At 37.6% G+C, this 16,923-nt stretch overlaps 1 protein-coding gene across 28 annotated transcripts in view; it reads left to right on the top strand.

Moving 5' to 3' along the window:
* Window positions 1-16,923, top strand: part of DLG2 (discs large MAGUK scaffold protein 2) — a 1,018,165-nt gene that overhangs the window by 528,868 nt on the left and 472,374 nt on the right. Inside the window, exon 1 of one of the 28 annotated variants that reach the window (XM_069808487.1) lies at window positions 6,784-7,067. The exons of the other annotated variants lie outside the window; for them this stretch is intronic. Within the exon in view, the coding sequence (XP_069664588.1) occupies window positions 6,819-7,067 (249 nt within the window). The 5' untranslated portion in view covers window positions 6,784-6,818. Of the gene's footprint in view, window positions 1-6,783; window positions 7,068-16,923 lie in introns of those variants that run through there. 28 annotated transcript variants of the gene reach the window in all.

Raw genomic sequence — 16,923 nt, 5'->3', positions numbered from 1 at the left:
GTAGTCTTTTATGAAACACCTTGGTTTGAAGATACCCGTTGTGATAATTAGCATCATCTCCATTTTGTAAAGCAAATGTGTTAACTGCAGACCTCTTGCACTTTCCATTTTACTCTTACTCTTGCAGCTGTGGGAACTACAGGAACTCTGGCATTTCTCTCCAATTCTTACTTTTCTGATCTGGATTTATCCTTGTGAATATACTCAAAAAACTATGTATATGACTATCTGCTTATAGGTAGCTCAATTAGCAAAAAGCTTGCAATTTTAATAATGTTACCATTTTAATGACAATCTTTGTAAACAGATGAAGGAAGTAAGGCAGAAAATGTAGGATTTGAATATTTAGGGTTGGCTTTTCGGTTCAAATTAGAATTTCTGTGTAAGATTGCTTTGTTAGGAGACCGATGTACTTAGTAAATCAAAGGAACTTTTGAAGCGTGCTTTGACACGAAGAGCAATGTGTTAATATTCTGATTTCACAAAGCACAAAAATGTCAGTTATCAAAATGGTGTTGATTATATTTCACAGCTGCTTATGCTGATTCCAATGAAGAGAGTTGTGGGAAATTATTCCAAAGGATAAAACTGGCTGCTTTAGTACCTTTTTATACATTTTAAACCATTACAAACAAAAGGGTTGTCAAGAATAAAAACACTTAGATTGTGAATACCTTGTGAATTGAATATAGATGGATTATTTAAGTTATATTGTAATATAGATGCTTAATTATGACAGTGATGAGCACTATAAAAATTTCTGAAAACTAATATAATGCACTTGAAATAATAATGTAATTAAAATCTTGTGGGGATGAGGCCATCAATCATGTTCTAGAGATAAAATTTGTGCCTTTGAAACCCTGTGTTCTCCACTGAGGTCTTAATTTAGATTGTAGTGTCGTATTCAGGGGGCCATGAAACCCCCACTCGGCTACTGATAATAGGAGAATAATTTCTATCTGCTTTCCAGAGAATTATAAGGGTGACTCAAGGTTTGAGTAGCCTTCACAGTGCCATATCTACTAAGCATTTTCAGTTCATTACCATGGTGATACATAAATTCTGACATGAAACAAAAATCGGTAAGTGTATCAGCCAGCAAGCAGTTTACAATGCATATACTTTTGGGAAGGAGGAAAAATAAAAGAGCAAAAATGTTTTCTGTCACTGAAGTATGAAAAATGTAGCTATTATAAAAAGCACAGTCTTAATTTTAGGTTGCTCAGATAGTGTTCTTTAAAATACCAGTTGAGAAAGACCACTCATTTTACGTGGTTCTTTATACTCTTTGAAAGCTTAATGCTGGGTTGTTTAAAAAGCATCTATGGGATAAACTCTGGTTTATAGCATCTATGGCACAATCTGTAAGTTGGTAGATCCAATTCTTCAATGAAATTCTTAACAGATATAAAGAATTATTCGTCCTATACTCTTTAAATACTGGTGGAACCTGCTAACGTGTAGCAGCATATTTGCTTCTGCCAGGTGTAACTCTATGCATGTAACATGGCCCAAAATTAAAAAGTCATTTAATCAGCAGATTAGTTGATCTGTTGGCTCTTTTTTTTTTTTTCTCTCCTTCCATTAACCAGGAATCTCTACTGACAGAGAATAATGGAAACTCTGTAATTATGAATTGAAACTGATAACAGCTCCAGTCACGTATTCAGGTAATGATCTTGCCTAGAGGTTATCAATAATTTATGTTTTAAGGGAAAGGTAGTAGATATGAATATATTTTAGGAATAATTAAGATGTTATCATATCTTCTCTTGAAGTTATAGAAGAAGTCTGAAAAAAGGATGTTCATGCTGGAAGGGTCAGGAAGGAAATATCCCATTCAAATTGTAACAACATTAATTGAAGATAGGTTTTGAGGCAGGGGGAAAGGAAGGGAAACAAAAATCTATTTTTCTCTTGGCTGTGATCACTGACAAGATGAAACAGTGGGCAACATTGTGTTGAAAGTCTACATGTGGGACATGCAGAAGCTCCGAAACAACTCTGAAGCATAAGATCAACACTCTAAAAATGTTATTAACTTTGGAAAATGTTCTCTTTAATCCTCTGGAAGCAGAAGAGTAGAGTCTGAAAAGCAAAGACGGAAATCCCTGTCTGTACTATGAGGAAAGGAGAGCAGATGGACAAATTCAAAGAGCAGCCATGTCCTCCCTGTTACATGAGGCTCTTCTGCCCTATTTTTTTTGGTTTTTGTGTCTTTTTTTTCTTGGCAAAGTAGGGAAAGAAGATGTTGGTTACACCCAGAATTTATTATTCATATTTGAATTAATTAGAAGAACAGCTATGCTGGGTCTGCCCAAGGGGTCCATATTGTTCAGTGTCCCACCAAGCAGGTGGGAGTTGTACCAGAACTGAGAACACATATGTCATAGTATTGTCCCAGTCTCCAGCTTTTCAACTAAGAGAATTACTCTGTTTAAAAACAATTATTTTTTTCATTGTTTATTTAATTTTATTTCACTTTTACCTCTTTTTTAAGGATTTATGTACTACAATCTCTAAATTAAGATTTCCCAGGATGGTGAAGAGAAGATCCCTTTTTATTCAGCTCTCCAATGGCATTTTTCTCTTTATGCCTCTCTTTTTCCTATCCCTGCTTCCTTTTTATTGATTACTTTTCTTCTAAATTAGGCAGACATTAGCATACTTACCCTAGCTGGATTTTATTTACATTTCTTTGATCTTCAGGCTTTCCTGAAAAACTGGTAGGAACTGGTTTCCAGTTAGTGTTGGAAGGTGAATTTATTACTTTGCTCATTAGACTCAAGAGGAGTTTCTCTTTTATCTATTCTTTTTTTTCCCCTCTCTCTTTTGTTTTCTTTTCCTTGCTTATTTTCATTTCACTAGGCATTTGAAATTTCTGGTGACATTAACCTGCATAAAAGTGATTTCTCTTACTAATATTTTAGCGTGTTCTGCTTTAACAGGGACTCAGAAGCTCACTAAGGAATATGTCAGTTCTTTTTGCTCGTTGCAAAGGCTTCTGGGCAAATAAATGAATTTAAGACAATTATGTAGCTGTAATACAGAAGCAGACGTAAACTGCTTAAGGGGTCTCGGAACATAACTGGCACGATTTAGGTGTCTAGGCATCAGTCTCTCATGCATTTTAGGTACCTCAGAGAATCTGAGACATCTGCATGAAGTGGCAGATATGACACAGGACCTTTAGAAACCTGACCTTTTCTGGAGTGGCAGCTCTAGGCTTGGCAGGATACCCTGGGGCATCTAAAATGTTACTAGTCTCGTATACATAGCCAGCTGAATCCCACCCCAGATCTTTTATTTCATGTTCTCAGCGTGCTGTAACACTTTGATATACAGTCTTACTTATCTTTAGTGTTTGCAGTGTTGTGCACCAAAACCTAGATTTGGGGAAAGTGTCTCTTGTGTTTTGCCCGTATCTCCCAATGCACCTAAGAGCTGGGGTTATGTTGAAAGGTCCTGTTTGCTTTAAGTGTGATTTTTGTGGCTTCTGTGGTATATATACATCATCTCAACCATTGCCAGGGAAGAGACATGATACTGCAAGCTTTCTAAAAAAAAAAAAAAAAAAATCATTAATAGTGATTTGACTGTTTTCAAATTCCTATTGTGTATACAGAGTTAGGCATATTGAACATAAGTGTCTTTCTGGCTTTCCAGCCAATTAGGAAATTAAATAGTGACATCTCTTTTGGAAGATGAGATTTTAGTATCTAGATTGCTTTTATAAATTGTCTTAAGTCTGTGTTGTTAAATCTCTCATTGGAGGAGTGGGAAGACAAGCTTTTAGTTGTTTCTTTTTAAGAAAATACATATTTGATTTTTATTTTTGGGGGGTGAGTGGTGTATTTTCTTATTTGTATTATATTTTTAGGCATCATTGAATTTATATGCAAAATTTATTCCAAATAACTAATAGTGTATTATTTTTTTCATTTCCATATTAAGGGAGGTTCTTCAAACCTTCTCTGAGCTGTTCGGCATTAAAACTAGAGGCTAAAAATCCTTGACTTCCTATATTCCCTGAAGAAAATAAGTCACTGTTAAATAGACATTAAAGGAAATAAGATAAGAATAACAAAAAAGTCACTTTAACCATTCCCCTGATTCAAGACAAGATCAGTTATTCCCGATGTCTTTCTCATACACTCTGAAAATTCAACATTTTTCTATGGTCATCTCAGGCAATCTGCTCCAGCACACCTTGTATTTATGAGTTTCCTTTCCACATGTTTATTGAAACTTAAGCACTTGGCCTTCTTATATTAATAAATACATAGTTTCTTCTTATTGCAGCAATCTCTTTCTTTGAAGACTAATATGCTTCTTTATGATTCTTTCCCTCACTAGACTAAAATTCATTTTTTCCCCATATATTGCATTTTCAAGACCTCTGGTCTTCCTCTTGTCTCTCTTCTGGATTCGAAGTAGTCACTTCATAGCTTTCTTGCAGTTTTCAGCTGAAAACTCATTTTGCAGCTGAAATATTTTGAGCTGAGATTTCCTGCCAGCAAGTACCCCCCCCCCCCTTTCTTTTTTCCTTATGTTGTCCCCAAACACTGACGCTACAAAAGTATCACATTGAATGTTGTGTAAATGCCTAGAAAAAGTTTATAAGATGACTTTTTTTTCAGTGCATTTGCTGATATTGTTGGGAAAGGAAAAAAGAAATGGAAGGCAACCCCTTCAAGTCTGATTCTGACTGAAATGATCCTCTGATGATGTCATCCATGACCTTCTTTTGTGCTTTAGAGCGAAAAAATGATTTCTTATCCTAAAGCTGGAGAAATCAAAGAATTTTCTCAATGACACTGTATTTTAAAACTAGCACGTGAATTTACTGCTGAAACTCAGCAGAAAATTGTTTTAGAGTTTTTAACAAAAAAAAATCAATTATACAAGTGTTGAAAATAATGAAGATGATAAAACACTTTAATCAAGTCCAGTGCTGTGCATGACAAAAATTAGCTGAGCAACAAAATTAGTTTTCCCTTGGACTGTTTTACTTCCCTTCTGATGATAATGTTTGTGCTACTTGACAGTCATGATTTCTTTTTATCTGTCTAGATGCAACAGAGGGCTTCCAGCTGAAAGTGATGCTTTGCTTTGCGGGCTAAGTAGAATCTTTCTGGCTTGTTCGCGGTTTCTTGTCTACTAGTTTGTGGGAGGAGATTACTGGTGTTGCTCTAGAGCAAATGGCGCTCAGACTTGACAGTCCTATATGTGGTGTGTATCCTCCCCACCCCTCCACCCTACCCCCCCCCCCCCCCCAAAATCAAACCAAACCAAAAACCAAACCCATCTTGCATTACAAAATCCAGAAACATTGCTTTTTTTGGTGCTTTGTTCATGTACCTTAAATATTTCCTAGTGGTACTGCTGAATTTGTTTCCCTTGTGGTCCTCTACTAATAATAGACAATAAGTACGAGGAATGACAGAGTTTAATTTCTGATAGACTTCTGTCTCCTCACTTGATTCTTAAATGTATTGAGTGCATGCTGTCATTGTAGCTTTATGCCCAGTTTTCTTACTTCAGAGAGGATTATCTAGTGTTTAAAAATGTAACAATGCTGCAGCCTTTCCTTCACTGGAAGCAATAACATGTTCTCTTTCTTTCAAGTTTCCTACTGTTCCATGAAAATTGCCAGGAACTTTGAGAGTTGTCCAGATTTGCTCAGAAATATCCCAGTACTTATTGAATTCATTGCTCAATAAAACCAGCAGATAGATGTTTGGACACTGTCTTTTAAGTTATACCTCCAAAAAAAGAAAGGTGGGGGCAGCAAAAAAATTGTTTCTGGACACTGATTTTCTGTTTAGTGTTAATACTTGTAGAAAACTTTTTTCTCAAATGTTACCTGAGATGAAGACAACTGTGTGATAGTAGCAAGAACATCTGATTAAATGACAAATATGTCAGCTTGGCTTCTAGAAAATTAAGTCAGAGGCTGCAAGATTTGCAGACAATTCTTTCTGTTGCCAGTGTGTTTGAGGAGGGTGCAGAGGGGGAGGGAAAGGTCAGACAGCTTTTCACAATTGCAACTTTGATAGCCATAGCTTCTGCTTTAGGCATTATTTTCCTATTATTGTTTTGGTGTGGAGAGATATGTGTGTCCTTGCATGGGCTCAGGCTTGCATGATTGATTTAAAAAAAAAAAAAAAACAAAACAACAAAAAACAACAAACCAAAAAAAACAGTTCAGCTCATCCAGCAGAATTCATAGCCCTCTGGCATTTAATTATGTGGCTCTGCAAACTATATTCAAGAAGCTTTTTATTTTTTTCTGTTTTTTTCACAGGCTTTTCATAAGGCTACTATGTCCATTGGCTACATTGAATATGTGTCAATGGAGTTGTTTTTCATGCTGCATGAGTGCACTGGTGCTGTGATCTGCTTTTGGCAACTATAAAATAGAAAACAGTAACATTAGTACAATAGAAGAGGAACAGCGCCGGACGCAAGTGAGAGTGAACAGCTACTGCATAGCCTGTCTCATATAAGAGTTGTTAATAACGGATTAGGATCCGCTCTGAGGCTCTGAGATAGGTCAGATAAAAATGATAACCAATTTTGTGCCATGTGCGTAGCATAAACTCAGTTTGGGGTTGTGAAATTAATAGCATCAAATACCATAAATTACAGCAAAATTTATGGGTTTATAATTTAGGGTACAGAATACTATTGTATACAGAAACCAAAACCTTTTTCATAAGGCTTTGAAAGTAGATGTGTAAGGAAAAAAATTTTTAATGTTATAGTTTTTTTTAAAAAGTGAGAAAACAGTTATCAGAAGACTGGGGTTAAAAATGAACTATCTAATGGTAAATAACTCAACCTTGATAAACCATAGAGGAAGTGTACCTAGTGTAAAATCAGCATCTCATGAGGTTTTGCACCCACATTACCAAAAAAGGTGTTCTTTGGATGGGCAGAAAGGAAAAACCCAAGAGTCAAGCCAGCTGAAGTGGCCATCTCTTCTTACTATTTTTAAATGGAGACAAAGTTTGGAAGAGCGCCTACTGAAGAAGCACAAAACTAGACTGAATTGTTTTCAGGTAATGTGTAAGTCAGAATATCTTGGCTGTTGTAAGTAATACGATTAACTTAATCAGCAACTGCATGTGGTTGTGTCTAAGAGATTAATGTTAGATATGCATGTCATATATCATTCCTAATTTGCACTAATGGTTTGGGAACTTGTTATGAATATGTTTTCAGAATTTTTATTGGTTCACAGCCAAGTATATGATGTTTTAAAAGCCTAAGTCAGTTCTTACTGATGCTTTCTGAAGTGTCAGCAAATATAATTTAGTAGGTTTTGCTGAAAATCATGGAGTCTTCTTTGCAACATCTCAGATGCAACGTCTCAGATGAGCGTTCTGAAGCAAGGGATAATTCATTTTGAATATAAATATGGCTATATTAATTTTGCAGTGCATATAATGAGTGTTATGTAGTATTATATTTCAGAGACTACAGATGAAGTCTTTTTCACTCTGCATTATATTTTCTTATTTGATTAAAAGCAAATTGAAAATAAAGATGTTTACTGTAAACATAGCAATTATGAAAGAAGAATATTGACAGTCACTGCAATGTTTGCAAGAGTGTGCAAGTTCTTACCATGTTTCAACTTCACAGTTTGGAGTCCCGCATTAAACTGCATGAAATAAATATATGTTTGGAAAAGGTAAAAATACAATAAAAATAGTATCTCAGTATGACTCAGTAAGAGCTTGGTTAAGTTCAAAGTCTTCTGATGACTTCAGTGCAAGCAGAATTTCAATAATAATCTCTAAATACAACACTGGAATATTTATTACTGGCAGTGTTAGATATTAATATAATAGACTGTATATAATGCTATGTATATCTGTTTTCAGGATATTTGTGTAGTGAACTTAGTTTTTCCTATTACATTACTACTCTGATTTAAATTTATTTTCATTAATGCTGTTACTCATAGATGGACAGTTATAATTCATGGATATAATGATATCTTGTTCTAACTTAACCTTCAAGCAGAAATCCTTTTAAAGTTCAGAAGACAAAACTTAACTGTGCAAAAGAGTATAAAGCATTTTTTAATGAGGAATGGATTATATTATAGTTCTGGTAGCAGTGCTTGAGTGATAATAGTGAGGTGTTCGTAACAATCATTCACAACTCCATTCTTTTCAGAATCTTCCCTTTTTAAAATTAAATGCAACGCAGGGTCTAGTAGAGGATTATTTTAAAGAATTCTTGTACTGTTCATACTCAGAATAGTTATTTACAGAATGAACTGCTTTGTACTCATTTGACAGTGTTAAGCAGCAAAAGCAAAAAACCATCTGGAAAATGCTTTTTTCCCCCATCTTTTCTTGCACATCTCTTTATCAAAAAAATCCAAAACCAACAAGTTCAAGATATGATATATTTTAAAATTTACTTGTCACGTTCTTGTGAAATAAAAGAGAATTCTGTTTAAACGTTCCATAACACACATGACTTTGATTAAAACAAATATGTAATTTTTTTATCTTTCTATCATTAGTGTGTGCTAGTGGAGGCAAAAATTGTTGAAGGAGGAAACTTTGTGTAAATCTAAAATGGAGAGATCTAAAATACCGTCATGCTTAACATAGAAAAAATCTATAGATACTGGAATACAGGTAGATTTGCCGTTACAATATAAACAAGACAAACCTTATGATGCTATACAAATTTTCATATTATGATACGTATGAAATGGTTTGCGGAATCTCTGTAGCAGCTTGATATTGATTTTGAGTGTAGGTGTTTGACTCTTAGGATGAGGGGAAAAAAGAGCAAAATAGGCTGGGTTCATATATGGCCTAATTTGACACTGGGATGAATAGTCAAGAGTTATATTTATTAGGTGATGACAAATTACAAGTTTAGGTAGCAAAGACAGTCTGGATGATGAACTGCAAAAGGATCGTAAAAGAGTGTGAGATAAAATGGCTGATGACGTTTAGTGTGAATGATTGTAAAATGCACGTGGTGGTGGAGGCTGGGTGAACACTTTTAACAAGGTCACCTCTGGGTACCTGGGACAGGGATATTAGAGTCATGATGGTTCCCAGATAAGATCACCTCAGTAGTGCTAAAAAAACCCCAACAACCCCCCAAACCAAAATCCCCAAACCATTCTCTTATAGTAGAGATTATTAGGAAAAGAATAGAGAACAGAAAAAGGCCAACATGACCAGAAATGAAGAGAACAGAAATGGAGCAACAGCTAAGAGTTACCCTTTCAATGCACTAACCTTGAGGCAAGAGGAAATAGGATCGTGGGGGATTTTCACCTCTTGAAGAAAAAGGTGAGGAGATGCAGTATATAGGCCGTCTCTAGGACAGTGCACTCAGCATGGGGGCCACATATCCCAGCAGGCCATAGTCCGGAAGGTCTCTGAGCTTGGTAAAGTCAGCCAAGAACATCCTCAGGTACAACAGCCAGAGCAGAGGGAGTCCTGCCCAGTCTGCAACTACTAAGACACTCCATCTTCCAGCTCATCCGAATTAGCTGCTGGAGAAGGGCAGATGAGAGAGGTGCACACCTAGACAGAGCAGCTATGTTGTGTGGATAAGCTTAGGGTGCCAGGTGGTAGCACTGGGGGGTTACACAGCACCAAAGTGGAGAGGGAGGTGCTGCGCTCTTCTCCCTGGGATCCAGTGACAGGACGTGTGGGAATGGTTCAAAGCTGCACCAGGGGAGGTTTAGACTGGACACCAGGAAACATTACTTTACCAAGAGGGTGGTCAAACACTGGAACAGGCTTCCTAGAGAGGTGGTCGATGCCCCAAGCCTGTCAGTGTTTAAGAGGCATTTGGACAATGCCCTTAACAACATGCTTTAACTTTTGGTCAGCCCTGAATTGGTCAGGCAGTTGGACTAGATAATCCTTATAGGTCCCTTCCAACTGAAATATTCCATTCCATTCCAGGTATTCCCATGCTACTTGGGGTGGAGGAAGACCCCATTTCCAAAGTTTGGTGTTTGAGGTGGTGCAGATTTTGGTTAAGGAATTGCAGTAGTGACCTTCCTCAACTCTCCTTTCTGCTCATACAGAAGAGTGGGAGATGAGTTCCTAGAGCAGGAGTCAGCACACCCACGTATAGAAACTGGGTGGGAATTGTCCTTTTTCCTCTTCTGGGTACTGTGGGACACAAGATATTGGGGAGGTGGCCACTTGGTCCAACCAGTATTGCTGTTCTTACGTTCTTGTATTTGGTTGGGAGGTAGTGTCTTCAACAGATTGTTGGGTTTTTTGGTTTTGTACTTGTTTTGGCTGGGTTAGAGTTAATTTTCTTTGTAGTAGCTAGTATGGGGCTATGTTTTGGATTTGGGCTGAAAACAGTGCTGATAACACAGGGATGTTTTTGTTCCTGCTGAGCAGGGCTTACCCAGAGCCAAGGGCTTTTCTGCTTCTCCCCCCACCCCACCAGCGAGGAGGCTGGGGGGGCACAAGGAGTTGGGGGGGACACAGCCGGGACAGCCGACCCCAACTGACCCAAGGGATATCCCAGACCATAGGACGTCATGGTCGGCAGATAAAGGTGGGGGAAGAAGAAGGAAGGGGGTACGTTGGGAGTGATGGCGTTTGTCTTCCCAAGTCCCCGTTAGGCGTGATGGAGCCCGGCTGTCCTGGGGATGGCTGAACTCCTGCCTGCCCATGGGAAGTAGTGAATGAATCCCTTGTTTTGCTTTGCTTGCACAAGCAGCTTTTGCTTTACCTATTAAACTGTCTTTATCTCAACCCACAAGTTTTCACACTTTTACCCTTCCGATTCTCTCCCTCATCCCACCACGGGGGAGTGAGTGAGCAGCTGTGTGGTGCTTAGCTGCCTACTAGGGTTAAACCAAAAGAGTTTTTTTAGCAGACCATGAATTTTATCATGACTTACAATACCTGAAAATGGAAAATTTAAGTTTATTCCAGCTTATGTAAATTTTTATTAAAAATCATAATATTATTCAGCTTGCAGTATGCTTTGAAGAGCCTGTGAGAAGCAAAAAAAGGAGAGAAAGATGGTGAAAATGTCAGGTGAAAAAAGAAACTGTCAGACATAAGCAGGCTCATCATGCCTTAGAGAAGGTATGCATACAGTCAGACCAGCCTGTTTTAAAGACTTCTACTTAAGATTTGTTTGGGGATGAACTTATAGTGGTAGGTGATTGGATTTATTGCTTTGGGAACCTTGGTTAAAGAGTGATGAATCAAATTGTCTTCTCATGGTGAAGTTCAGTCTGCTTTACTAAGATTGGGATGGCTACTTTCTGCTGCTTGTCACACCTTGTGGACTTGGATTAACACTAGGGACTCATGAAACAGCACAAGTGGTTTCTGTAATCTCTCACTAACCTCAGCAGGTATTTCACCTGCAATAGCACATGCTTAAATGGATGGAAGTTCAGCCTGGAAACAGCATTTTAGATGCCCTCTTCCTTTTTTTTTTTTTCTTTTGCCTCTGAGCAAGAGAAATTACTATCTTATCGACAGTCAAATGAGACTGCTTTTAGTTGTGCTGCATAATGAGGTTGGAGCCCTTCTCACCTTATCTCCATAGGCCTTTATCACTGTGCATGTTCAAAATCTGACGTTTAAGGTTCCTTGCAGTCTGAGAACTCGGGGAAGACTTTCATTGACTAAATAAGGTCTCTCCTGAACCTTTTTACTGGTGAACGCTGGTTTTTCTCTCACAGATGCTATCATGATAGAAGCAGTTTTGACTTAAAGATCACATGTGCTGAGTACATGTTGTATTTTATGTTCACTTTTCCAGTCTTTAGCTCCCCTGAGGGGTCAGTATTCACCATGGAGAGTCCCATGTATTTAGCCTCAACTTAAGCTAAGTGCCTGCCACACAAATTTTGCAGGGTGTAATTTTAAGGGGGGGGAGGCAGAAATTAAGCATTTTCCTTTTCACGTGACTTGCAATTGGTTGCATGCAGCATGCTGTGCCACCAGTTGTGTATAAAAAAATCTGTGTTGTTTTGAGGCTACTCCATATGAGGACCTCCAAGTCCTTCCCCTCAAGGCCACTCTCAATCCACTCATTGCCCAGCCTGTATTTGTGCTTGGGATTGCCCTGACCCATGTGCAGGACCTTGCACTTGGCCTTGTTGAACTTCATGAGGTTTCACACAGCCTCACCTCTCAAGCCTGTCCAGGTCCCTCTGGATGGCATCCCTTCCCTCCAGTGTGTCAACCGCACCACACAGCTTGGTGTCGTCGGCAAACTTGCTGAGGGTGCGCTCAGTCCCACTGTCCATGTTGTCTGATGTAGCAGGTCTTCTAGCTATTGTAGTTTGTTGAACATGAGTGTCCCTTATTACAGAATTGAGTGGAAGAAAAATGTATTCCGTTTCTTAATGTAATTTTACTCTCATTAGATAGGGAAACTGCTATTTATAATTGTTTTACTGCATAAATCTTTCATGGCCATAACAAACCCTTGTGGTAAGAAATACAGTCTTCCTTCCCCTTCTCCCTGAGTCTTCCCCTGCTGTCATCATCTTCATCTCGCCTTCTGGTTTTGTTTTTTGAAGTGTCAAAGTAGGGAGTTTCAAAGGCAAAGAATGAGAGACAATAAAAGCATGTTTCTTTTGTTTCACACGTACAAAGCAGTTGTCTTCTGGAGGCAGAAACTGCAACTCCCTTAATAACAGGTCTTAATCTACTATATTGAGGTGATTAATCATATAGATATTTCTGGACTACTTCTATACTAAATGCACATAGGTTAATATTACATGAGACCTGGGTTAGCACCATTAAGAATGATGTGAAACATTTGGTAATTATAAACAGTGCGCACCAAATGATTTTTCTAAATGTTTATGTTCCTGTACTGCTTCATCACACACAATTTGCTGGTGAACTTTAAGAATTGATTCTAGAAAACAATATAGTAAAGGTAAGAACTTGTAGCTGTGCCCTGTCCTTTCAGGGTGTAAGAGTTCCTCTGAAGAAATCTGAAGGGGTAGGGCTGGAGAACAGCATTTCATCTCATGAAACTCTTCTCTAGTATTTGACTGCAGTCTGACTTGTGTAACACAAATTTAGCTTTTTAGATTACTAGGTTTAATAAAATCCAAAACAGAGAAATATTCCCAGACTGCAAAGAAAACATGATATAATTTTACACAAGCTTAGGAACATCAATAAGCAGTAGATGGGACTGCTGTGGATTGAATTGGAAACCGCCTTTTAGAATCCTGTCACTGTGGTAGATAAGCACCACATAAAATGTAGCTTTAATATTTGAAACCTAGAAACATTGCCGCTCAAAGAGTTTTTATTAAGGGAGCTGGAGTATTGCTTTGCTACCTCACTTGAAAGGGGTTTATAGATACATTTTATAATTATATTCTTTGTGTTAAAAGTGAAATTAGCCTGCAAAACACTCAGAAGAGACATTTGGAGTTTTATAGCCAATGTTTGTTTGTCTCAGGAAGTGTCTTGCTGGACATCCTGGTCTAGTGTGAACTATGGCAGAAGCAAAGCTGGTATTTACTTTCAAGTTTCTTGTATCTGCATTCTGCAGGACACAGTTTTCAGCGTGTGAACCTGGAAACAAGTGTGATACCAAATCACTGTATGATGCCAGAAAGTGTGTCTAGAAAAGCTGAAGGAGGAGTTCATGCTAAGGATGACAAAAAGGATCACAGAGATCTACTAAATTGAAAGTGGTCACTGTCCTGCTTGTAAAGATTGATTGTAAATGGATGGATGCCCTTGAATTATTTTTTTTTTTTCCCCCTGAAACTTCAATAGTTGCTCCAATTAAAATCTTAGACTTTGCACTCGGAGGAAAGTGTGTGTTGTTGAATAGATAATGGACCTAATAAAGCTGCAGTAGTTCATCCTTCTGATTCCTAGCACAATCTTTTGTTTATACTGTGAGAAACAGGGAACAAACAGTGTGCCATCTTGTGGCTTCTGTAGCCACTGCAGTTAGTTTAATAGAGAACGGTCAAGTATTAGCTAAAGTATTTTTCATGCCCTTTCTTTTTAACTGGTGAGTTGCATACAAGCTCTAGTTGAGAGAAGATGTGGGAAATGGGACTCTTTCTGGAGAGGTAGAATGTTGTAGGCCACTGGAAATGTATTGAGGGGAAGTATAGGAATTAGGGTATTTTTTTATTTTTTCTCCCTTCTCCCTATTTTTCCACCAGATAATGTCATCCTTGAAGCAATTTGCTATAATTGTTCTTCAGTCATCTAAATGTAATGCTCTTTGCAATGGTGAAGTTGGCTTCTGTTTGTGTACTCTACTTGTACTCCATGATTAAAACAATTAACATGCTGGCTGCTGTGTCTTTTAGATGGAAGCTTTTAGCAGTGTATAAACAGAAGGTCACAGCTTAACTGAATGCATTGTTTTACTTGACTAGCTTCAACATAGACAATCAAATATGTTATTTTTTCTATTGCAGATGATGTAGCAATGATCGGGTTTTACCTGGATTGTGTAGAAAGGCAATGTAGTAAAACCCAGAAAACGAACCCAATTATTTTGCAGCCTTAGGTTGTATTTTTAAGAAAACCTTTGTCCTCCTTGTGCTTCATTTTGTGGCATATATTGACAGTTCACCTATGCAAAACTGTGAAATGGAATCTTTCATGAAGAATTAAAATGTCTTTAAACAGAAACATCTAGTTATAGCCAGTAAGGCTCTACTGCTGTGTCAGGAAGAATACCTATGAGCCACAGCAGCAGAAAATGTGACAAATAATGGGGCATTTGTGTGGGCAGGATTTAACTGACAGATCAATTCATGTATTAAAAAACACAGCAGACCATTTTCTGCAGAGTGACCTGCTGTTTCCAGGAGAAGGAATGAGAGGAGAGGGCTCCCTTTGCTGTGATACCATTCCGCAGTGAGAGTGAGTATTGCAGAGAGCACAGAAGTAACAGTTTAAAAAAGCAAGAGAGGATGGTAGATCTATGAGAGGAAGCAAAGCATGTACCTTTCCAGGGTTTTTGCTCCATACACCTGCCCCAGAGGCTCTGGTGACAGAGACAATGACCAGAAATACAGCTCTGGGGTCCAAGCCCAGAACCATGGTGATGATACTGCAGTTCTGGGAGATCATCATCTCTTCTAATTTGAAGCATTTCCCTTGCTTTTAGAAGAAATGGTGCACCTGAAATTGGTATTTTTTTCCTTTTTGAGATAAGTAAAAACCATATGCATCAGGTATCTGAGGGATAATAATGCCAAAGTCACAGACCACACCAATAACTGGAAGGACTTAGTAATAATTTTTTATGTCTTTTATAGACCACCTGCAAATTTCCTGTGTACACAATCCTTGTAGATTAAGTAATCCTACAGATTAGCTTGATTCACAGATGAGCAATGTAAACCAGCTTTGACCAGGTCATTCAGTACCTGCATCCATTCTTCAGCATAAAAATTAACAGGTAACCTAGGGAGAATTAAAATAACTGCATTATGAACAGACACTGGGACTTCGGAATTCCAGCATAAACTATAGATCTATTAATCCTTGAAATCTCTGCAACTGGCAATGATCTATTTTCATATAAAGGTTTGTTTGCATCTTACTTTCTTCATCTACAGAACACCTTAATGGCAATTTTTTCTTTGTATTAAAATGTCAAATAAACAAACCCTGCGTGTTCAGATTTAACTGTATGCTAAAACCTTGTGAAAAAGGGGTAGGTTTTGATCTCTATAACTTTTTTCCAGATGAAGTCATTAACCTTCCTGTTTACTGAAGGTACATCCTCTCTTGTTTGAGTGTTTGGGAAAGTTTGAAATTCGTAGTTTAACCACCCTTCTTGAGGAAACCCTATTGGAACATAGACTTTCACTATCTTGCTAAATATTTACCTACTTCTGAATTTCTTTTTACGAAGAGGTTGTCTTGACAGGTTTATGATGGAACAACTGTGGTGGGATATGGAGAATTCATACTTCCTTGACTCTCTACAGCAAGTTTAGAGCCTCATTGCTTGAAATATATACAAAATGTTGAATGAGAACTGAAGATTTAAATATATTCACACTTCTGAGAATGATTGTGTTATGTCAGATCAGAAGTATGAAAGAGCAGGGTAAAGAAATGCTTTCTCTTTATCTGCACAAATACTTTACAGAACTCTGTCTTGTATTCAAAGAGAAAGCATGTTGCACATTCCCAGTCATTCAAACTATTGTGCAAGCACTGGCCAAGTCAGAGCACAGTTGGATCTATCTTGGTTTCAGCTAGAATTTGGCACTGAGATTACTTGACTCTGTCTGATGATTTGACACCTTTGTGTGACTCATTCCTTCAGCTAGATTACTTTTGCACATGTTTCTAATCAGATATCACTTCATTATTGCTGAACAAGAAGGTTGTGAGCTTTTAGATATTAATCTTGGAAAACCAGCAGCATGATCTGGCCTTTATAAGCAAATGCAATTTCTCTTTAATCTCTGTATTGAAATGAAACAGAAATTATTCGCAGCACATGCTTCAGTGTGATACTTAATATTTGGAAAAACGTTCTGTCCCAGTGGTCATAATTTCACCTCTGAAATTTTAAAAGGGAGTCACACAACTACAGGGCAACAGAAAAGCAAACTTTCTTATACAAAAAGCTCAAAAGTACAAAATGCAAAAAATTGTATGGAATGAATTTGTGAAGAATTAGAAAGTATTTGAGATCTAGTTCAGGAATTTGCAGTCCAGATCAGCCTCATAAAGTGGAAAGAAAGTAGAAGGACAAATATCTCTGTGAGTGCGAAATATTGTGGAAAAAAAGGGTAAGGGAAATGAAAAAAGGAAAAAAAAAAGAAAAGCAGCAAGCTGGGTGGAGAGTATTTTAATAGAAATATACTATGTATGTATGTATACTACATAAAACTTCTCTGATATCTTAAATATT

This window comes from Haliaeetus albicilla, chromosome 20, assembly GCF_947461875.1.
Source record: "Haliaeetus albicilla chromosome 20, bHalAlb1.1, whole genome shotgun sequence".
NCBI lineage: Eukaryota > Metazoa > Chordata > Aves > Accipitriformes > Accipitridae > Haliaeetus > Haliaeetus albicilla.
This window is presented reverse-complemented; position numbering and strand designations above follow the sequence as displayed.